The 24,015-nt window shown below is 48.2% G+C and overlaps 1 protein-coding gene across 1 annotated transcript in view; it reads left to right on the top strand.

Annotated features, from left to right (window-relative positions):
- Positions 1-24,015, top strand: part of LOC140431005 (potassium voltage-gated channel subfamily KQT member 1-like) — a 1,144,532-nt gene that overhangs the window by 365,567 nt on the left and 754,950 nt on the right. The window contains exons 4-7 of the mRNA XM_072518896.1: positions 15,638-15,764; positions 19,168-19,246; positions 20,456-20,552; positions 23,352-23,492. Coding sequence (XP_072374997.1) covers positions 15,638-15,764; positions 19,168-19,246; positions 20,456-20,552; positions 23,352-23,492 — 444 coding nt within the window. The remainder of the gene's footprint in view (positions 1-15,637; positions 15,765-19,167; positions 19,247-20,455; positions 20,553-23,351; positions 23,493-24,015) is intronic.

Raw genomic sequence — 24,015 nt, 5'->3', positions numbered from 1 at the left:
TTATATGCCAATTGCCTCATGTACACCTTGCAACCTTCTGCTGGTAGCCAGATGTCACTTGACCAATGTCTGGTGCCACCTGCTGGTGGGAGGTCACACTGCTGAGTACACGTAATATTATCTACAGGCATAACACCACAACTGGGAACTGTTGATTGCTGCAGTCTACAATGAATCAGTGAGTTTATTGGAAGTTTGTAATGTAAAAGTTGAAATAGAAACCGTGAAACATACAGCTTTCAGCTTAAGCATTTGGGAAATTTTATTTGTTTTTCCTCCCTCTCTCTCCTTCTTCAGATACCCAAATACAGCATGGAACAACAATGTATCCATGCAGTTTTCTAGTGGTGGAATGGTGACACAGTGGTTAGCACTGCTGCCTTATAGTGCCAGGGACCTGGGCTCGATTCCAACCTCAGGTGACTGTCTGTGTGGAGTTTACACATTCTCCCTATGTCTGCATGGGCTTCCTTCAGGTGCTCTGGTTTCCTCCCACAGTCCAAAAATATGTCGGTTAAGTGGACTGGCCATGCTAAATTGCTCCTAAGTAGGGTTACAGGGATAGGACAGGGGATTGGGCCTGGGTGGGGCGCCCTTTCGGAGGGTAAATGCAGACTCGATGGGCCAAATGGCCTCCTTTTGCACTGTTGGGATTCTATGATTCAATTGCATGAACTGTGGACTTCCATTGGATTGGTCCATGGTTATGCTTGGTTAAGTACTGCAGTGGTTTGCTGTTGTCTTCTACAGGTTCTGGCTGACCAGGAGACTCTCTCACTCTTACCTTCTGCCATAGGTGTAGTGGGACGATTTGCCGGTTGACAATAAACCTGTTTGGCCACATAATGAATGCAGCTTCTGTGGCCATCTTGAGCTCAAGAGCTTCTAGCTCAGAGGTAGGGTCACTACTATCATGAGAATGCCGCTTTAAGAAATGTTTGACTGCTCAGGTTACTGCAGTGATGTTAGAGTGTGGGTGGAGCTGAGCTCTGGTTCTGCTTTTTAGTTTCACTTTGAGAAAAGCTTGGGTGTGTCTCTGTCTTTTTGGTTTCGTTTTTCAGTGTGTTGCAGCTGAAGTCAGCCAAAGCAGCTGTACTGTTGAGCTCTCTGCCATGAAGGACTATCTCTTGATCATTTGGTGAATTCAGAAGAATTATAAGTGTTTTCAGTAGTGACTGTAAACTCTGATGTGCTTATGTTTAAAGGTTTGTTAAGTCTTTTGGGTGTAAAAGGACAGCATACGGGTTACTTAGTGTTGTATTTTTTGGGGGTTATCTTTGATTTAATGGTTGCTAAGATATTCACTTTGTTTTAAAAAGGTTAATTTGAGTTCATAGAATAAACATTGTTTTGCTTTAAAAAAATAACTTTTCCATTTCTGCTGTACCACACCTGTAGAGTGGGCCGTGTGCTCCCCATACCACAATCTATTAAAAGTTGTGGGTCAGGTGAACTCCATAATACACTTTGGGGTTCTCTAAACCCTGACCCATAACACTACCCTGCACCATAAGATACCCAACCAGTTTACTTTATAGCTTTTAACCTCATTCTAGACAAGTGTTTACATAACACAGCCAATTTGCTTCATTGAACTAGCCTGAACTTAAAATTGCTTTTGGCGCTAAATTGCAACTTGTCTTGTGAAATTTATATTGCTTGATTCAAATCATTGAATGATTCAAAGTATTAAATCATCTATTTAATTTTTAATGCTATAAACGGCTTTAGATTGTTGAAGCACACTGTACTTACAATTTCAAGCACACTCACTGTTAGCAGTGCTGGTTTTGAATGAAATCATGGGAAAGCATGATTTGACATGTTGCATAGCCTTACTGATAAAAAAAAGATCACAATGGCACAGCACCTCAAGTTACAAGAATAACAGAAGAACCTGGTTCTTGTTGAGCACTTTTATCATGCCAAACAATCAATTTGATTTTCTCTACCTAACAGCTTCTTTCCATTTTTCACTGAGCGAGTTATAAGCTTGTGTCGGATTTCTCTGTGGCGTTCAGTGCTCCAGCTAAAACCCTCTCTTAACCTCACACAGCTGAACATGCATTCAGCAGTTAAAAATGACCTACCGCCCCTTCCCCCACCAGTGCTTGTTAAAGGGATCATCAGTGAATCGCATGTTGGTTGCTGATTGATTTCTATTGGCTGCTGTTGCATATCTTTTTATTAAAACAGTAAAAAAATATAGACAAGGCCAAACGGTGCAAACACTAATTTTGTGTTGGAGAAACAGGGTACCCTCCCCTCAGTATCAATGTACGGGGAGGGGGGGTGGATACTCTGATTATTAAAACAGTTCACAACACATTTCTACAAAAAACAAATGGTACGCACACTAAACTTTGTGCTGGAGAGACCAGATACTCTCACCTCTGTACCAACAGAAGGGAAAGGAAGGCGGGTGGTGGGGAGAGAGGGGAAAGGAGGGTGGCGGGGAAGGAGGGAGTCGGGGTGTTGGTGGAGGGGGGCCCAATAGGACACTGCCTGAACTATCCACGGAGGCAGAAAAACAAAAGAACCTTCAATTATGATGTGCCAGATTCCGGGAGTCCCCCAGAGGGGGTGAGGGGGCGACACAGTGTCAGGCACGAGTGAGCCCTGCACCCCACTGCAGAGAGCCTCATGAGCATCCTCCATTCCCGACACTGGGCAGCTGACAGCCTTCGGACAGTCACCCTCCGTCCCGAATCCTCCACCACACTGAGTGCGGCAGGTGACACGGGCCCACCAACCAACCCAGGGCTTAATGATTTCCAGAGTTGGTTCAAGCTGCTGAAATCTTCAGGAAGTTAATGCGGCATGGGTTCGAAGATGTGCCTGACTTTAAAAATTCTGCCTAAACCACTTGCTCCCAGACTTGGGTGTAGCAGAATGCAATCCATGTCAAGTAGAACATAAAGCAGAGAATGAGCACCGGCTGCATTGAGTAGGACAAACTGCTGAAAGAGAAAGGAGGAGGAGCTGGAGAAGAACCCTCTGTTAGGAGGTTCCTTCCACCTACAGTGTCGAGGCAACAATTCTCCAGCCTGGATCTCGGTGTGGAGCAGTATCTCAGATGTTCCACTTCACTAAGGTCACCTTCAGTGAAATCTGCCACCTGCTGCAGCCACAAGTGCAGCCTCTGAGCAGGATGATAGCAGCTTTGAAGGTGACTATGACAATGAATGATTATGCTTCTTTACCATCTCCCAGTTTGCTCTCAACCTTTGTCTGAGAGAGGCCCCTGAGTCTCTGCATTCTCAGAGGAGCTGAAAGATTTCATTCTACCTTGTCAGAAAGAACCAGATGAAGTCAGTATGTGGTTTTCATAGAAATCATGGCATCCCTACAGTGCCGAAGGAGGCCATTCAGCCCATTGAGCACAGACCCTCCAAAAGAGCACCACTCTATCCCCATAACCTTCACATCTTGGAACACAATGGGACAATTTAGCATAGCTAATCCACCTAACGTGCATATTTTTGGACTGGGAGGAAACCAGAGCTTCAGGAGGAAACTCGCGCAGGTATGGGGAGAATGTGCAAACTCCACTTAGACAGTCACACGAGGCCGGAATTGAACCCAGGTCCCTGATCTGTGAGGCAGCAGTGCTAACCACTGTGCCACTGTGCCGCCCCAATCCTCCCAATGAGGATTGCAGGCTTTGTCATGTTGCAGTGTGCCATAAACTGTATGCACATTTATCATGCAGGCGCTGGATGTCAACTCTTGAGATGCACCACAATTAAAAGGTACTCCCTCTATGTCCTGCTGCTGTTCGACCCTATGTTGGGTACCATGCAGGCTGATACTCTGTATGCTGCCAGCAGTAATGATGCCTTCCTTCTGTGCTGGTCCACTATACCGTGTTGGTCCACTATGCTATCTTTATTTGAGCCATCACAACAAACAAAAGGGCAGTACAGGGTGACAAGGCTACAACATGGTCCTGAGTCAGGTATGTAATCAATGTACATGTGGGTAGTATGTCTACAGCAACACCATTCCACCACGCAAAGTGAGAAAATGTAGACAACAAGGCACTAAAGCAATGCATCCACTATCTGGAGGAGGCCTGCTGTACTCTATTGAGCGTATGTCAAGATTCCTGTGGACCTGGTGGATCTAGAGGAACTTATCATCATGATGGCACAGCCATCATCATGAGTGATGAAGTGACCTCATCCTCGCCAAACTGCCTGCCACAGATGCACCTGTTCATGACATTATCAGTAGGAGTGACCACTGCAGTCCTTGTGAAGATAAAGTCTCATCTTTGCATTGAGGATACCCTGCGTTGTGTTGTGTGGCACTACAACAATGCTAAATGTGATAGACTTCAAACTGATCTAGCAACTCACAGCTAGGCATCCATGAGGCAGCAGAATTGTACTCAACAACAATCTGTAACTTAATGGCCTGCATATCCCCCTCTCCACCATTACCATCAAGCCAGGGGATCAAGCCTGGTTCAATGAATAGTGCAGGAGAGCATGCCAGGAGCAACACCAGGCATAACTAAAAATGAGGGCCGGGATTCTCCAAATCTCCACGCCGCAATGGCACTCAGCGCAGGAACAGAGAATGGGGCATCGGACCAATCGGGTCCGACGCCTTCCTGCGATTCTCCGGCCGCCGGCGTGGTTCACGTATGGTTCCACCCGGCAGGAGCTCAGAGTCGCGGCTGTGGTGGCCGTCCTGGTGGGGGGGCGGGGGGGGATCTGTCACCGGGAGGGGCCTCGATGGCCAGGCCCGCGATTGGGGGCCACCGATCAACAGGTGTGTGCGATCTGTGGGGGGGGGGACCTACTTCTTCGCCGCCGGCCCGCTGTGCGGATCCGCCATGTCGCGCGGGGCTGTCGCCGTAGGCGGATGCCACGCGCATACGCGGACCCGCGACCGGAAGGGCTTCGCCCCATATCGGCAGCCAGAGCTGCGAGAAGCACTCTGGGGCCCTGCTAGCTCCCTTATAAACAAAGAATCACACACAGAGTGATTCACGCCGTTTTCCCCGCGGGCGTGGGGATATAGTCCCATTATTGGAGAATCCTGCCCGAGGTGTCAACCTGGTGAAGTTACGACATAGGACTACTTGCATGCCAAACACCCCTAAACAACTAGTAATAGACAGAGCTAAGTGATTCCACAACCAACGGATCAGATCCAAGCCCTGTAGTCCTGCCACATCCAGCTGTTGTTGACAATTACAACTCGCTGGAGGAGGAGGCTCGACAAATGCCCTCATTCTCAATGATGGAGAAGTCCAGCACATCAGTGCAAAAGACAAGGCTGAGGCATTCACAACAATCTCCGCCAGAAATGCCAAGTGGATGATCAACCTCTGTCTCCTCCGAAGGTGTCCAGCATCACAGATGTCAGCCGATTTTATTCACTCCACATGATATCAAAAAACAGCTGAAGGTACTGGATACTGCAAAGGTGATGGGCCTAGAGAATATTTTGGCAATAATCCTGAAGACTTGCGCTCCAGAACTTGCCACTCCCCTAACCAAGCTGTTCCAGTACAACTACATTACTGGCATCTACCTTGAAATATCAGAAATTGCCCAGGTATGTCCTTTCCACAAGAAACCGGACAAATCCAACACAGCCAATTCCTGCCCCACCAGTCTACTCTTGATTGGAGTCAAAGTGATGGAAGGCATCAGCAACAGTGCTATCAAACAGCATTTACTCAGCAATAACCTGCTCACAGACGCTTAGTTTGGAATCCACCAGGGTCACTCACCCCTTAACCTCATTATATCCTTGGTTCAGACCTGGACAAAAGAGCTGAATGTCAGAGGTGAGTGAGAGCTACTGCCCTTGACTTCAAGGCAGCATTTCAATGAGTATGGCATCAAGGATCCATGGCAATACTGGGGTCAATGGGAATCAGGGGAAAAACTCTCCGCTGGTTGGAGTCATACCTGGCACAAAGGAAGATGGTTGTGGTGGCTGAAGGTCAATGATCTCAGCTCCAGGATATCACTGCAGGAGTTCCTCAGGGTAGTCTCCTAGGCCCAACCATCTTCAGCTGCTTCATCAATGACCTGCCGTCCATCATAAGTTCAGAAGTGGGGATGTTTGCGGATGACTGCACAATGTTCAGCACCATTCGCAACTCCTCAGATACTGAAGCAATTCATGTCCAAATACAGCAAGATCTGGACAATATCCAGACTTATGTGGCAAGTGACATTGCCACACAAGTGCCAGGCAATGGTCATCTCCAACAAGAGAATATCTAACCATTGCCTGTTGACATTCAATGGCATTACCATCGCTGAATCCCTCACTATCAACATCCTGGGGGTTACCATTGACCAGAAACTGAACTGGACTAGCCATATAAATACTGTGTACCAGAGCAGGTCAAAGGCTAGGATACCTGTGGCGAATAACTCACCTCCTGACACCCCAATGCCTGTTCACCACCTACAAAGTACAAGTCAGGAGTGTAATGGAATACTTTCCACTTGCCTTGATGAGAGTAGCTCCAAAAACACTCAAGAAACTCAACACCATGCAGGACAAAGCAGCCCACTTAATTATTACCCCTTCGACATTCCATCCCTTCACTCCCAACGAGCAGTGGCCGCAGTGTGTACCATCTACAGGATGCAATGCAGGAACTCACCAAGTTTCCTTAGGCAGCACCTTCCAACCCACGACCGCTACCATCTAGAAGGACAAGGGCAGCAAATGCATGGGAACACCATCACCTGGAATTTGCATCCTAAGTCACTCATCATCCTGATTTGGAAATATATCAACATTGCTTCATTGTCACTGGGTCAAAATCCTGGGAATCCCTCTCTAACAGCATACGCCACATGGACTCAACGGTTGTCAAGGTCAATTCGGGATGGGCAATAAAAAGCGGGCCTAGCGTTGCGGTCCACATCACTTGAAAGAATAATAATTAAAAAGCACCAGCAGAAAGCAGGACGGTAACAATTGGGATGCTCCAGGACCTCAACTTGTCTCAGAGGGCAAAGCGGAACTGGACAGTTGGCTGAAGTCCGCACTTGGCACTGCATAGGCAGCAGGGAGAGTGGGCACACCCGGCTTTGAACCGTGTTAACATCCATGGCGTATTGATTCTGGCTCGCTTGATGGATCAGCTAAAGCCCTGGCAAAAAACAGCTGCACACCACTGCACGTTTTGCAGGTGTCAGATGCCCACTCCGCCAAAGTGGATGGGAGATTCATTTCACAACAGATTCAACCTCGCAGGGTTAGGGGACATTTCTATCGCTGGATTGCACCAGGAGCAGTGTATCATTGATTACACCCATGTGACCATCAAGGCACCCAGTGACTGGCCACTGAGATCCATCAGGAAGACCTTCCACTCCCTCAATATCCATCTGATCTGTGACCACAGCCAGAGCTTCCTCAACATGCGTAATCATTTTCCTGATATCTGCCATGACTCCTCCGCCAGTCCAGGCTGTCTCAGATCTTGACACCAAACTCTAACATGCATGGATGGATCATGGGGGACAAGGAATATCCCTTGAAGACATGTCTACTGAACCCTCTACAGGAGCCCCAACTAAAGGCACAGAGGCAATACTACCAAATGCCACCTGGTCAACAGAAGAACCATTGAGTAGACATCAGGCTTCTGACTATGCAATTTCGATGTCTGGGCTTGCCGGGGGGTGACCTCAATACCTTTCTTCAAGGCCTCAGTTATTGTGGTGGTCTCCACAACATGGCTGCCACAACTTGGGCCTTAAGGATGATAAGGCCCTGGAAGGAAACAGCTCATCAGAAGAGGAGCAGGAGTCAAAGGATGAGGGAGAAGATGAGGCGGTGGAGATGACACTGAATGCAGAGTTTTCCCTTTTTGTGAGGGCCATGAAGAATCCAGCTCGAGTTTGCAGAATCGAAAAGAAATAACTTTATTTACAATTACATGTATGCATCAGCAGCAGCAGTAGTAATAGTAGTAATAATAGTAGTAGTAGTAGTAGTAGTAGTAGTAGTAGTAGTAGTAGTTCCTTACTGCTCACTCCTCTCTCTCTGCTGGTTCCAGACTGGCCAGCTCTATTTATGCAGGTGGCTGCTAATGATTTCTCCGCCCCTCTCATTGGGGAAGCTCATACTCACGAAGGATTGCGGGATTGCCATTAGTCCCCAGCCAGTAGTAAAGGGGCAGGTTATAACATCCCTCCTTCTTAATTAGGTGGTAATAATAAGAAGAATGTGGGGCGGGATTCTCCGATCTCCATGGCCAAGTTCTGACGCCGGCGTCAAAAATGGCGAGAGCCACTCCAGCGTCAATGGGCTGCCAGGCCCGGGTATACACCCCTTCCTAGGGGTCTAGTACAGCGCCAGAGTGGTGTCCGCTGTTCCAGCCGGCGCGCCACGGCCGGCGCGAGTTCGCGCATGCGCGTGGATTCCCGTCTCCGCGCTGGCCCCCGGGCAATATGGCAGAGCCCTACAGGGGCCTGGCGCAGAGGAATATAGGCCCCCCCACGGAATTAGCCCGCCCGCCGATCGGCAGGCCCCGATCGCGGGCCAGGCCTCCGTGGAGGCGTACCCCGGAGTCGGATCCCCCCCCGCCCCCCATCAGGATGGCCCCCACAGCCAGAACTCCGAAGTTCTGCCAGGTGGGACCATACGTAACCCACGCCGGCGGGACTCGGCCGAACTCGGTGGGCACTCGGCCCGTTGAGGCGCGGAGAATCGCCGGGGGGGGGGGGGGGCGCTTTCAACGGCCCCCGACCGGCGCAACGGCGATCTGGGAATCGGCGCCGAAGAATCGGTGGGCCGGTGTCGGAGCGATGTGGCGCGATTCTCGCACCCTGCCGGCAATTCTCCGACCAGGCGCGGGGTCGGAGAATCCCGGCCATGATGTGCATCGAGGAAAGGCTGGTAAATGGAATTGAAGTATTGTTCAGTCGTGAACTGATGAAGTTGCGGAACAGGCTTGAGGGGCTGAATGGCCTACACTTGCTTCACACAAGACACACAGTAGTTATTTTCTGCATCTAACCTTCCCAATTTTGAGGTTTGCGTAGTTAATAGAAAGATAGCAGAATTGTTTAGTTGTGGAGCGGAGGAGAGTGCGATCACAAGTTCTGTATTTTTGTTTTATTTTTATGCTCTATTATTCTGTGGAGCAAAGGAATGAAATGAGTGGCTAGCAGGAGAAAAATAATAATTGACTCTAATGAGGGTACTTAGCTTCAATCTGATGGGTGACTTTACTTGCCTGTGGAGTAATGTTTCCTTTACGAAGAGATTTAACTACAATTAATAACATTCCTGAACACTGGTTTTCTTCTGTTTTTATTTTCATTAACATTGCACAAGTTATTGTCTCAAGCTGAATTATTACATTCATTATATTTTTTTAAAATCCATACTTGGCTTATTTAAGTCATATGAGCCATCAGCAGAGATTCCAGATAAGGAATCTTGGCAGAGAATGGCAATCTAGCCTTCTCATGCAAAGATAAAATCTCTCTCCTCGAGAGGCTAAAAGCCTTTGCAGTTGTTTTTATATTAGTGTTCAAAACAGTTTTTTCCCCCTTAACCTGATTTTCTACTCCCCACCCCACCCCTCCCCCACCCCCAATTCCACAAGGATTTAGTGCGAGGATTAATGTTCAGTGATCCTCTTATGAGATATCAACACTCTATTAGAAAACAGTTGCATTGCACCCTTGGTTTTGCTGGTTTTGTCAAGTTGTACGTACATTGTCACAACCCTTGGTTATATGTCTGTACGCAATTATTGACTCATACATTGTTTTTCAAAATGTATTCTCCTTTTCGTGTGTGCTCGCTGACTATAATTTGCAGCTTTGAAATGAAGTGGGCTTTTTGAAGCTCGTTTTATTTCTCCCACTTCAGTAACATTATCCACTCTGGGTCGATCTTGGCAAGCTTGCTGGACTGCAATGACAGAGTGTATCCATCAAACTGCAGAACGGCTCGGACTCATGCAAGGACTGATATAGAAAACACTTTCCGATATCGGACAGTCACCGGGGGCATGTTCTGGTTGCTAATGGTTACCTAGATCAGTTTTGTACAGCTATGAAGAACAGCTTGTGCACTTTCACCTCTGACCTCCCGTGAATATCTGAGGTCTCCTCGGGGTCAGTGGTCCTCTATTTAAACATCAGACATGAATAATGGCGCCTGGCGCTCAGCCGACTAGTCCTTCTCCTTTTAGTCATTCTAGTCTCTAGCAGGATTGATGGATGCACACTTAGCTTGTCTGCATGTACAGTAACGAATTCAAACAGTAACTATTGCCTTGTGCTTTGTCTTGCTGACAGGGCACATTTACATATTTAACAATGCTTTGGTTTATGAGTTTTATGTATGTAATGAAAAAGAAATGAAGCTGGAGTATTTTTCACCCCTGTTGATTCAGATCGTTTGAAGAAATGTGACATCTGATGAAGTTTTGTAGTTTTTTTTAACAAATGTTTTTATTGGTTTTTACATTTTATGTTAACCATTTCAATTCATAGGTTAAGTTGCATGTTGCAAAACCGCACAAAACAAAGCAAAAATAGACAAGGAAAAATTAAAATGACAAAAGAGATAGACCAAAGAGCGAAACAGAAAACAAAAACAAAGATCACTATATGTATTTGCACGTACTTGTCTCCCTCCCCTCTGTGACCGTGGTCCCCATTTGGCCTACCTGCCTCAGCTGTACTCACCAGTGTGGTCCGAGCATGTATTAACCGGCTTGTTATTTTTGTTGTTCACTCTGGTTTTCCGCGTGCCCTTGGGACTGTCCCCTGCGACACTGTCCCTTGTACCTCGTGGTCTTTTTTTGTGAGCTTTTGCCTTCCACCCCCACCCCCTTCCTCCCCCCCACCCCTTCCCGTTCCTCCTCTCTTTCTTTTTATCTTCTCCAGTTGGAGGAATTCCGATAGGTCAGACAGCCAGTCTGCAGCTCTGGGTGGTGCTGCCGATGGCCAGCCGAGCAGGATTCTTCGCCGGGCAATTAGGGAGGCTAGGGTGTCGGCCCCACTCTCCATAAAGACTTCTGGCTGCTCTGAGACCCTAAAGACCGCCCCCTTTGGGCATGGCTCCACCCTCACCCCCACAACCTTGGACATTGCCTTAAAGAAGGTCATCCAGAACCCTATAATTGTGGGGCAAGCCCAGAACATCTGGGTGTGGTTGGCCAGGCCACCCTGGCACTGTTCGTATTTGTCCTCCACCTCCATGAAGCACCTGCTCATTCAGGTTCTGGTTAAGTGCGCTCAGTGCACCACCTTTAGCTGCAATAGGCTCAACCCAATGCATGTGGAGGTGGAGTTCACCCTGTGTCGTGCTTCGATCCAAAGATTCCCCCTCCCCCCATGACTTCTATGCCTAGTTTGTCCTCCCGTTTTTCCCTTCTCTCATCCAGGGGGAACGTACCTCCACCAACAGTCACCTTTACAGGTTCCCACAGCTCCCCTTCCCTATGTCGCCCACGTCCAACTGTTCTTCAACTAGCGAATATCCTGGCACCTGGGGTATGTCATCGGTTTCCTATGGAGGAAGTTTTTGATCTGTATATGTCTCATTTTATTTCCTTTTGGTAGTTGGAACCTCTCCGTGAGTTCCTCCAGGGTTGCTATTCTGTCATCTGTGTACATGTTTCTAACCATCCGTGTCCCCTTGTCCTGGCTTCACCTTTTGAAGGTGGTGCCCATTTTGGTTAGACCAAAGTGTTGTCTCACCTGATACCACATTCATAGCACGGCTACCACCACTGGGCTTCTTGAGTATTTGGTTGTTGGGGATGGGAGTGAAGTTGGTTTGTGACTAGGGCTCGGAGGGATGCCCCTATGCAGGAACTCTCCTCCACCTTCACCCATTCCATTCTCGATTCCTTCACCGTCCCCTCACCATTTCTGCTGTGGCTGCCCAGTGGTAAGACTGCAGGTTTGTGAGGGCCAGGCGTCCCATGCTTCTTCTGCTTTGCCGGACCCTCTTTTGGATCGTCGCCCCCCCCCCCCCTCCTCTCCACCCCACACACACACACAAATGGCAAGATTAGTTTGTCTACCGTGTTAAAGAAGGTCTTGGGGATGTAGATCAGGAGAGATCTGAAGAGGAACTTGGGAAGTACTTTCAATTTCATCATCTGTACTCTCGCTGCCTGTGAGAGTAGCAGTCTGCCCCATCTCTGCAGGTCGCTTTTGACTTCTTCCACTCGACTGGTTAGGTCCCTTTTGGGTCAGGTTCCATTTGTGGATCCGTGTCCAGTTGTGGACTATCTGGACCCCAGGTAGTGGAATTTGCTTTGGGAATATGTGAACAAGAATAATTCCAGCTCTGTCCCTCTCCGTTGCAGGTTCACCGGGAAGGTTTTGCTTTTGTCAGGTTAAGTCTGTAGCCTGAGAAGGTTCCAATCTCCTTTTGGAGCTTCATGATTGCTTCCACGCTGGCCTGGGGGTTCAAAATGTGGAGGAGCAGGGTGTAACTCTATGCTCTCTGTCCCCCCTCTCCAGCCTTTCACCATTCTGAGGGTGATCACTAGTGGCTCAATTGCTAAGCGAACAGCAGTGGGCATCCCTACCTCGTGCCTCTGTGCAGCTGGAAGTATTTAGAGCTGGTGGTGTTTGTCTGTACGCTTGCCTTGGGAGCACTGTACAGTAGTTGTACCCAAGCGGTGAACTCTGTCTCAAGTCCAAACCACTCCAGCACCTCTATGAGGTACTTCCACTCGACTCTGTCAAAAGCCTTTTTGCGTCCAGGGAGATGATCACTTCTGGTGTTCTCTCCCCGGATGGGGTCATTATCACGTTGAACAGGTAACTGATGTTCGATGTTCGCTGCCTGCCCCAGACAAAGCCCGTCTGGTTCTCCGTGACCACGTCTGGTGCACACCTCTCCAAGCTGCTTAGCCATGTTTTTCACATCTACATTGAGCAGCGCAATGGGCCTGAAGGGCTCGCGCTCAGTGGGGTCTTTGTCCTTTTTGGATATCAGCAATATTGAGGCTTGTGCTGGTGTTAGTGGCAGGGAGCCACTTACCAGCGAGTCTGCAAACATCTCCCACAGTGTGGGGCCAGTGCTGTTGTAAATATTTTGTAGATGTCCGCCGCGAATCCATCTGGCCCCAGTGCCTTCCCTGCTTGCATGGAGTTGATACTCTCCATGACCTCTCCCAGTTCTAAAGCTTCTTGACTTGACTCCTAGTTTCCCCCACGACTGGCAAGTCCAGTCCATTGAGGAACTGCTTTACATAGATTTTACAGTGCAGAGGGAGGCCATTCGGCCCATCGAGCCTACACTAGTCCTTGAAAGAGCACCTTACATAAGCCCAAACCTCCACCCTATCCCCGTAACCCAGTAACCCCACCTAAACTTTGGACACTAAGGGGCAATTTAGCATGGCCAAACCCCCTCTGGGGAGGCTCAGAGGTGTACAGCCCTCAGTAGATGGTTTCGAAGGCCTTGTTGATCATTTTTGGCGTGGTGACTAGCCTGCTATTGGTGTCCCTAACCTGCTCTATTTCCGTTGTGGCTGCCTGCTTCCTCAGCTGGTGAGCCAGCAGGCGGCTGGCTATGTCCCCATGCTCGTAAAAGGCCCCCCGTGTCTGGCGGAGTTGGTGTACTGCTTTCTTCGTGGGGAGCAAGTCAAAGTTCATTTGTAGCCTCTTTCTCTCCACCAGTAGCTCTACGGTCGGGGATACGGAGTACCAGCGGTCCACCTCCAGTATGGAGTAAACCAGTTGCTGCTTAGCTGCCCTCTCCTTCCTATCTCTGCGTGCTTTGTACGAAATAATTTATCCCCTTCTCACTGCCTTCAGTGCCTCCCAGAGCATAGGGGGCAAGATCTCCCCATTCTTGTTGATGGTAGCGTACCTGTCTATGGCCTATGATATCGTTTTGCAAAATGCCTTATCAGCCAGGAAGGCAGTGTCCAGCCCCCATGATAGGGGCGTAGGGTCCAGTTTGTATCCAACCTCACATCCATGTTGTGTGGAGCAGGGTCGGAGATTACGATTGCGGAGTACTACCCCTTGAAGAACCGCTGACCCCATTACAAAGAAGTCAATCCTGGTGTAGACCCTGTGTACCTGGGAGAAGAAGAACTCCTTCTCCCCTGGGTGTGTGAACCTCCATGGGTCCACTGCCCCCATCTGTTCCATGAACGTTCCTAGTTACTTTTCCATGTTTGATTTTTTTCTGTTTGATCTGTTTGTCCGTGGGTCTCGTACGCAGTTAAAGTCCCCCCCATGATGAGTTGGTGTATGTCTATGTCGGGGATTTCCACCCTGGTTTTCTTCATGAATTCTGTGTCGTCCCAGTTGGGAGGGTATATGTTTACTAAGACCAAAAGTGTACCTTCCAGGACACCACTAATCATGATGTACCGTCCGCCTTGGTTCGTAAATGTCCTCGTCGCTGTAAATGCTGTTCTCTTACTGAGCAGTATGGCCCCCCCCCCCCCCCCCCCCCCCCCCCCCCCCCCCCAAAAGTTTTGTAGTTTGACGAATCTAGTTCGGAACCTAAAATTACTTGCAGAAAAATTATAATCCGACAGAGAGAAACAAATTACTTGTACAAAGAGACCCCAGTGGATTGTAGAGTGAAAGGAGGTCCCTTGCTATGGATCCCCGGTAAAGGTTTTTTTTATAAGCAGTGGGGAGATGCCCATCTGGTCATGGGCACTATTAAACATAACAATTAAAGAACTGAAGAAACACTTAAAGCCGGCTTTAATATCAACTTCAAGATTAATTCCCTCAGGTTAAATATTATTCATTAAAGAGCATTCTCAGACATACACCGTTATGTGTGCCAGTTTGTGCATGCATCACCAAACAGTGAATGTTGCAGTTGTTTGGTTTATTCCCACCTATCAAAAGTAGTGACATTTAGTCTTGCAATCGTAATGACGTTCCCAGGTACAATGGTGACACTTCCATTGATGTTCCCAGTAATCAATGCTCTGGTGGCCTTCCCGCCACTTCCACTAACTGATGTCCTTGTGATTCATTTGCCGTTTACATTGGCCCAATGCTCTGGTCAATGGACAGGATTTTCCCTGTGAGCTTTTGAACTCTGCCAGCAGGCTGAAATGTGGGTCAGAAAGCAGCACTGTGTGGGAAACTGGCATCCGTTGTAATTTCCCCTGGGGTGTCCAATTAATAGCCAGGACATGCTTGTCATCCAATTACAGAAGGGGTAGAGGCTGTAGGACCAATCTGAAGACTTCTAGAAAGTAGCAGCAGCAATGGCAGATACCTGAGGAAGAGGGCAGGGGCGGGGGATGGAGCAGGAGCTGCAGAACTGCCACACAACCAAGGAGATCTGTTTTAGTTTTGATCCACCTCCAATCCTGGCCCCGATCCTATTAGTCAAAGTCTCCTGACCATCAGTCTAGTGTTGCCACGACTGAATGTTTGCAACAATACTGTGCCTGTTTCAGACATTAATCATTCTGGTTCTGTGTCTTCCAAAAAGAGTTGGCAAAGCAGAGAAATGTCCCCAGTGATAAACGGGCAGAGAGTACATCAATGCCTTCACTGCCATAGATAGTATTCAGATTGGGTGTGCAGTCTGGACACAAAGAAGGTTCTGGAGTTTCCACTTGTGGATCATTTTGGAATGCCTCTATCCATTTTCTTGTTTCTTTATTTTCCAACAGGAGATTGTATTAGTGGTATTTTTTGGAACTGAATACATCGTCCGACTATGGTCAGCAGGCTGTCGCAGTAAATATGTTGGATTTTGGGGGCGGCTGCGCTTTGCCAGGAAACCTATCTCGATTATCGGTGAGTGATTGTTATAGTGATGGCTTGCATGAAATGCACGCTCAGCAGTCAACTCTTAATTGTGCAACATTTAGTGGGAATGATCTGTTTGGAGACCAATAGGATTTTTGGAAAAAGAACCACACTGGGTGGTACTGGACTGGGGCACGGAATCAGTGTTGTCCAATGCAGCAAGAGACTGGAAGTACTGTGTTCAATTCTGAAAACCATAATTTAGGAAGGGCACCAAGGTCTTGGAGAAGGTATCAGAGATGAGTGACTTTAGCTACTCCCAAGAGACTAGTAAGACTGAGGTTGTTCTCCTTAGAGCAGAGAATGTTAAGGAGAAATTTTCCTTATAATTTTAGCAACTTTAAACACCAAATCAAATTTCAACAAAAACAATACAACCAAAGCCCCTGCCCCCCGCCAACATGGCTTACACAAACAATGCCACCTTCCCCAACCACCCCTCCAATCCTTATTCATCTTTCCCATGCCTCCCCTTTCCACCCTCCAGCTTAATTTTTCTCGAAGAAGTCGATGAACGGCTGCCACGTCCGAGCAAACCCCTGCAACAAACCCCTCAAGGCGAATTAAATTTTTTTGAGTCTGAGAAACCCCGCCATGTCACGAACTCATCCCCCCGACTTTGGGGGCTCCAAGTCCCTCTATCCCAGTCAGATCCGTCTCTGGGCCACCAGGGAGGCCAGGGCCAGGACGTCGGCCTCTCTCACCCCTGGGCTCCCGGGTCTTCTGACACATCGAAGTTCGCCACCTCTGGACTCGGAACCACCCTCATTTTTAAGACCTCTGACATGACATCAGTAAACCCCTGCAAGAAATCCCTCCGCCTCGGACATGCCCAAAACATATGGACATGGTCCACAGGACCCCCCACACAGTGCCCACACCTATCCTCGACCTCCTCAAAGAACTTGCTCATCTGGGCCACAGTCATGTGTGCCCAGTGGACCACCGTAAACTGTATCAGGCTAAGCCTGGCGCAAGACGAGGATGCATTAACTCTCCTCAGGACCTCCTCTGATAACCCGGCCTCCAAGTCCCCACCCAGCTCTTCTTCCTACTTTCTCTTCACCTCTCCTATTGGGGCTCTCACCCACTCCATCAGCTCCTTATAGATCTCTGAGACCTTCCCCTCTCTTACTCCTGTTCTCAACACCACCTTATCCTGTAGCCCCTGGGGCAGCAAGTGCGGGACGGTCGAAACCTGCCTCTGCACAAAATCCCTCACCTGCAGGTACCGGAACCCATTTCTACCCGGTAATTCAAACTCCTCCAGCTCCTCCAAGCTTGGGAAATCCTCATCAATAAAGAGATCCCCAAATCTCTTGATTCCTGCCCGCTGCCACCTCTGAAGCCCCCCCCCCCCCCCCCCGGAGCGAATCGGTGGCTACCACATATTGGTAGTTAATGAAATTCGGGAGGGCCCAACCCCCCCCCCCCCCCCCCCCCCCCCCCCCACACCCCCTTTTTCACCCACGGGTTTTACCTCACTCTCCTGCACCTTTATTCCACCTCATGCCCATCTGTTAACCGGGGAAAAGGTCCAAAAAATCGCCACGAGCGGGAGCCACCAAATGTGCAACCGCTCAATCCTTGATCGCCACCGGAAGACCGGTTAAGGAGAAATTTAATGGATGTGTTCAAATCATGAAAGATTTTGAGAGAGTAAATACGGAGAAACTGTTTCTATTGGCAGAAAGAGAATATAGATTTGAGGTAAATGGCAAAAGAAGTAGATGTGAGATGAGGAAAACATTTTTATGCAGCGAATAGTTATGATCTGTTACGCATGGCCTGGTAGGGGGGTGGAAGCACACTCTAACTTTCAAAAATCAATTCGATAAATACCTGAAGCAGCATGGTGCACAGTGGTTAGCATTGCTGCCTCACAGCGGCAGGGACCCAGGTTCAGGCCTTGGGTGTTTGTCTATGTGGAGTTTGCACTTTCTCCCCATGTCTGCATGATTTTTCTCCGGAAGCTCCTGTTTCCTCCCACAGTCCAAAGACATGCAGGTTAGGTGGGATTATGGGGATAGGACAGTGGAGTGGGCCTAAGTAGGATGCCTTTCAGAGGGTTGGTGCAGACTCGATGGACTGAAGGCTTCCTTCTGCACTGTAGGGATTCTATGGATATGGAGGCAAACTTTGGTCAGCTATGGGGAAAGGGTATAACTGGATAGTTCTTTTGAAGAGCTGGAACAAATGTGATGGACCAAATAGCCTCCATCTGTGCTGTTTCATTCTATCATTCCGTGATTCTAATCATTTGGCAAAGAAGGGCCATTCAGCCCATCATGCCTCTAATGGTTCTTGGAAAGGACTATTTATTCACCCCACTCTTTCTCCTTTATGTGTCCATGTGGTGCTTTTGTACCTGTAGTTCTTTTCTATGAGGTTATAGATTCTTCTACAAGGGTGCAGTGAGCAGAGATCAGTTAGTTTCCATCCAGTGGGGGAGGGGGGGAAGACACCCTAATATGTGCATCTTCAGGGATCTTGTGCATTATCCCATACATAGCAACATTGGCAGGACCCTAGAGCAGACTGATGGACATTTCACTTCGGGGTAATGAGTCGTGCTGCAAGCCCTGAGAAAAGGAGAAAGAGAAATATCTTTAAAAGGGGAAAGTCACATATACAAAATAAAATCAGTCTGTTGTAAGTGATTGCAAGAACAGACTGAATAGTCAATGATGATGGACAGAGAAGATATTGTGGAGAGCCATCATTCCTTGTCATTGTGTAAGTGCATGTTTCGTTGATACTCCATCAAACACTGATTTATTTTCTTCATAGTTGGCCGCATTTGGAGTATTGCGTGCAATTCTGGTCGGCGCATTATAGGAAGGATGTGGAAGCATTGGAAAGGGTGCAGAGGAGATTTACCAGAATGTTGCCTGGTATGGAGGGAAGATCTTATGAGGAAAGGCTGAGGGACTTGAGGCTGTTTTCATTCGAGAGAAGAAGGTTAAGAGGTGACTTAATTGAGGCATACAAGATGATCAGAGGATTGGATAGGGTGGACAGTGAGAGCCTTTTTCCTCGGATGGCGATGTCTAGCACAAGGGGACATAGCTTTAAATTGAGGGGTGATAGATATAAGACAGATGTCAGAGGTAGGTTCTTTACTCAGAGAGTAGTAAGGGTGTGGAATGCCCTGCCTGCAACAGTAGTAGACTCGCCAACACTAAGGGTATTCAAATGGTCATTGGATAGACATATGGATGATAAGGGAATAGTGTAGATGGGCTTTAGAGTGGTTTCACTAGTCGGCGCAACATCGAGGGCCGAAGGGCCTTTACTGCGCTGTAATGTTCTATGTTCTATGTTCTAGTTTGTAGACTGTAAGGTGAATCTTTCCCTGAAAATCTCCCCTGATTTTGTGTTTTCATGGCAGATCTCATCGTGGTGGTGGCTTCTGTTATAGTCCTCTGTGTGGGCTCAAATGGACAAGTTTTTGCAACATCAGCTATCAGGTAGGCAGAATAAGCTTTGACCTCTTCATCAGCTGGGTTTGGTGCTGGAACACTTCCATAGTTAATTATGGGTGGGGCAAAAGTGTACTTTTCTGAGCCCCTCTTGCCCTCCATACTGGAAACATGTTTGATTTTCCACCTATGTAATCAATGTACTTTTGGGGCATGAAGCCCATTGGCATGTGTGAGATCAGGAAATTACACGTTAAACATCCATTCTCCCATTTTGGGATACACATGGGCGGGTTTCTTAAACACCAGACAACTTGCCCTTTTGCAGAACCTCTGGTCTCCCTCAGACCAAGAGAACTAGCGGGTGACTTACTCCCAGACCTCAGCATCTGGAGCAGAACAGTCTTGTTTTACAGGCTGCAGGCATTTAACACCAAGTGATTCACTCCTCAATGTATTTTTGTGTCCTCCTTCCTGATCTTGACGAGACAGTGTGGCTGCCATCAGTATCACAAAGCTAAATGTTACCATGAAGCATCTTGTTGGACCTGCAGGTTGTGGTGCCAAGATAACAAAAATTTGGCTGGAAATATATGCTCTCCAGGAGGGTGTGTTAGCAGGTGGGGGGCATAAAATTGGGTGCCAACTTACCAATAAATCGGTGCTCCATGCCGCTCGTCTCTAGGGATTGCCTAAAGTCCCAGTAATGGGCACTGCACCCAGCAATCTAATGTCATTTCAGCAGCAACTCTGGACTGGGGAGGTTACAGTGTTTCAGTCAAAGTGACCTATGAAGCTGTTAGGTTTGTCATAAAAACCCAACTGGTCACTAATGTCTTTTAGGGAAGGAAACCTATATGTGACTGCAGTTCCACATCAATATGGTTGAGCATTAACCCCCTTCTGATGTACTCTCACAAGCCATTCAGTTGTGTCAAAAATCTATAAACATTGTGGGACACTTTCATCATACGAACTGGAGTGGTTCAAAATAAGACCCAACACCAGCTTTTCAGAGCAGGAAGAGATAAATGGTAGTGATGCCATTATCCTGAAAATGAATAAAATAAAGTGCTTCCAAGGCTGTAGCCTAAAGATTGGTTTTAATCTCAATTCTCTCTCTCTCTGAAAATTAGCACCGTCAGTATTTAGGCCTAGATTTTAAACTCTTAAGAACAAAGGCCAGAGCTACTCAAACTCACTGACCTGAGTACCTTTCTAGCAGTCTGATGGAGCAGTGCTTTTCTCTCATTCCAGGGGCATCCGATTCCTGCAAATCCTTCGAATGCTGCACGTTGATCGTCAGGGAGGCACCTGGAGGCTTTTGGGATCAGTTGTCTTTATCCATCGACAGGTGGGGTGGTCTGACTTCATATTCCAGAGTTCAATTTAAACAATGAGTCAATGGCGGCCTGGTGTGAGGCACTGGTGCCTCACAGTGCCAGAGGCCTGGATTTAATTCAGGCCTTGGGTGACTGTGTGGAGTTTGCACTTTCTACCCATGTCTGCGTGGGAATCTCCAGGTGTTCCGGTTTCCTCCCACAGTCCAAAGGTGTGCAGGGTTAGGGAATTGGTCATGCTAAAATGCCCCTTAGTATTCAAAGGTTCGGTGAGGTTACTGGGTTACGGAGATAGAATGGGGACGTGGGCCTAGGTAGTGTGCTCTTTCAGAGGGTAGGTGCTGTCACGAATGGCCTCCTTCTGCACTATCGGGATCCATAAAGATAGCTGGCTTTAATCACAAGTCCTCACCACATCTAATCTAGCATGACAAGGACTTTCTTTAGTCTCCATCCTTGTTGTTCGAATCCATTCTCAAGACATGTCAAATGTACTTGTAGATAACTGGCATCGTCTGTAACACTTCTATGTTTACTATCAACTATGATCATTCCAACCCATCTGTTGACTTTTACTATGGGGATCAATTAGGTTAATTTTAGCAATGAGAATGTTTTTTTCCCCCCCAATTAAGGGGCAATTTAGCGTAGCCAATCCACCTACCCTGCACATCTTTGGGTGAGATCCATATAGGCACGGGGAGAATGTGCAAACTCCACACGGACAGTGACCTGGGGCCAGGATCAAACCAGGGACTTCAGCGCCATGAGGCAGCATTGCTTTTTTTTTGAAAAATATTTTATTGAGGCATTTATGTTATAAATTTTAACACAATGGACAACCACACACCAAACAAAATGTTTAAAAAATCTTCAAAAAAGCTGCTCCTCCATGCCACAGTCATATGTGCCCTATGGGCCACCTTAAACTGTTTAAGGCTGAGCCTGGCACACGACGAGGTGCATTGACCCTCCTCAGGGCATCCTCCCACAGCCCAGCCTTCAATTCGCTACCCAACTCTTCCTCCCATTTCCACTTCACCACTCCGACTGGGGCTCCCTGCCAGTCCATTAGCTCCTTATAGATTTCCAATACCTTCCCCTCCCCAACTCCATTTTTCGACACCACCTTGTCTTTTAGCTCCTGGGGTGGCAGGTGTGGAAAGGTCAATACCCGCCTCCGCACAAAGTCCCAACCTGCAAGTAACGGCACCCATTCCCACCGGACAGCTCAAACTCTTCCTCCAACTCTTCCAAGCAAAGAAAGCCCCCATCCAGAAACAGATCCCCAAACCTCTCGATACCCGCCCACGGCCCCCCCCGAAACTAGCCCACATATTGGTGCCCACACCGAAGCCCCCACCAGCCCCATGTGCTGTCACCACTGTCCCCACACCCTCAGGGTAGTATCTCTGGTGAGGGTTCTGGCTTCAAATTAGAGGAGAAATTTTGCCCCATTAAATTTGGTCCTTGAGTATAGAAGATAGAGGGATGATCAGATTGAGGTGTTTAAGAATGCATTTTAAATTAAATTTAGAGTACCCAATTCTTTTTTTTCCAATTAAGGGTCAATTTAACGTAGCCAACCCACCCATCCTGCACATCTTTGGGTTGTGGGGGTGAGCGCCACGCAGACACGGGGAGAATGTGCAAACTCCACACGGACAGTGACCCGTGGCTGGGATCGAACCCGGGTCCTCGGCGCTGTGACGCAGCTGTGCTAACAACTGCGCCACCGTGCTACCCGTTTCAGAATGTTTAAAAAAATAATTTGATTGGGTAAAGTAGAAATACTGGGCGCGATTCTCTGAAATGGAGACAGAGTGTTCGCGCCGTCGTGAACGCCGTCGAGGTTCACGACGGCGCGAAACGGCCCCGTTCTCGACCGATTCAGGGCCCGAAAATGGGCTAGGAGCGGCGGCGCGTCATTTACGTGCGCCAGGACTTGGCGCCGCGTAAAGGCGGCGGCGCCGCATACATGACGCGGCCGGCGCTGCCTAACTGGCGTCACCCGCGCATGCGTGATTTCCGTCCTCCCCGAATCCGCCCCGCAAGAAGATGTCCGATGGATCTTGCGGGGCTGCGGAAGAAAGGAGGTCCTCCTTCAGAGAGGCCGGCCCGACGATCGGTGGGCACCGATCGCGGGCCAGACCCCATTTGAGCCCCCCCCCCAGCATTCCCGCGCTGTTCCCGCCGGCAGCGACCAGGTGTGGACGGCGCCGGGGGGAACCCGCCGTTTTGGGCAGGCCGCTCGGCCCATCCGGCACTGAGAATGGCGGGGGTACCGGTGAAATGCCATTTTGGCTGTCTCGGGCGATTCACTGGACCGCGCCGCACAAAACGCGATTGTGCCGATCTGGCCACTTCCGTGAATCGTGGGAGGGCATCGGACCGGCGTCGCGGGAAAATTTGGCGACCCAGGCGATTCTCTGAAACGGCGCGGGAGCAGAGAATCGCGCCCACTATTTCTGCTGGTGTAGAAATCATAAACAATTAGAGCTGAGCTACTTTGGAGGGAAATCAGGAAACATTGTTGCCCAAGGAACGGTGAAAATCTGGATTTCCCTCCCTCAAAATGCTGTGGATACTAAGACCATTAAAGCTTTCAAGATCAAGATGGATAGATTTTTGTTGGGTAGAATTAAGGAAGGTGGTGCTACAGTGAATAAATAGGATTGAGATCCAAATCAGCCAAGATCTAATTGGATGGCAGAGCAGTTTTGAAGGGCTGAATGTTCAAACTGTTCATATGGTGTTATGTTAACAAATTGTCTCATTCTGCTCTTTAATTGTGCTGCTTTGTCTTTGAACAGGAGCTGATTACTACACTCTACATCGGGTTCCTGGGCCTGATCTTTTCCTCTTACTTTGTGTATCTGGCTGAAAAAGATGCTGTGGATGACAGTGGCTCCCAACAGTTTGGTAGCTATGCAGATGCCCTGTGGTGGGGTGTGGTAAGTGTCCTTAAATGGAATAGCTCTCTGCTCAGCAGTCATTTGGGAACTAGGGATTACTTTAGCAATCTGACCCGATGAGAAAATGGGTTGTAAAAGACTGTAATAGAGGCCAGGGATAATTAGTATCTGCTGTTTCCAGTTTGGAGCACTCCTGTAATTTTCTGCTCAGCTACAACTCATGTCTTCTCCTGTTACAATTTTCTGATTGATATCTGGGTAGGTTAATGAGAAACTTGTGCTGTCTGTTCCAACACGACATTATAGGGAACCCAAAAGTCAGTTTGGTGTATTGTGACTCTATAAGAAGTGTTGATCCCTGCTTTACAGTGGCTGAGAGGTGATATTCTTTCCATTTACTATGGCCAACTGAATTGGCACTGGAGTGAATGAGACCTGGCTAAGGACTATCTGACAGTGTAAAGCGCCAAATGAATATTAGCTAAATCCCTGCCAAATTCCTCCTCTGTCTACTGGATGCTTCTAATAAGTGGATTTTTTCATTCATTTAATCTACCATTGA

The sequence above is a fragment of the Scyliorhinus torazame genome, chromosome 10, assembly GCF_047496885.1.
Source record: "Scyliorhinus torazame isolate Kashiwa2021f chromosome 10, sScyTor2.1, whole genome shotgun sequence".
NCBI classification, from domain to species: Eukaryota; Metazoa; Chordata; class Chondrichthyes; order Carcharhiniformes; family Scyliorhinidae; genus Scyliorhinus; species Scyliorhinus torazame.
The sequence above is the reverse complement of the archived record's forward strand: the minus strand, read 5'-3'. Positions and strand labels throughout refer to the sequence as shown.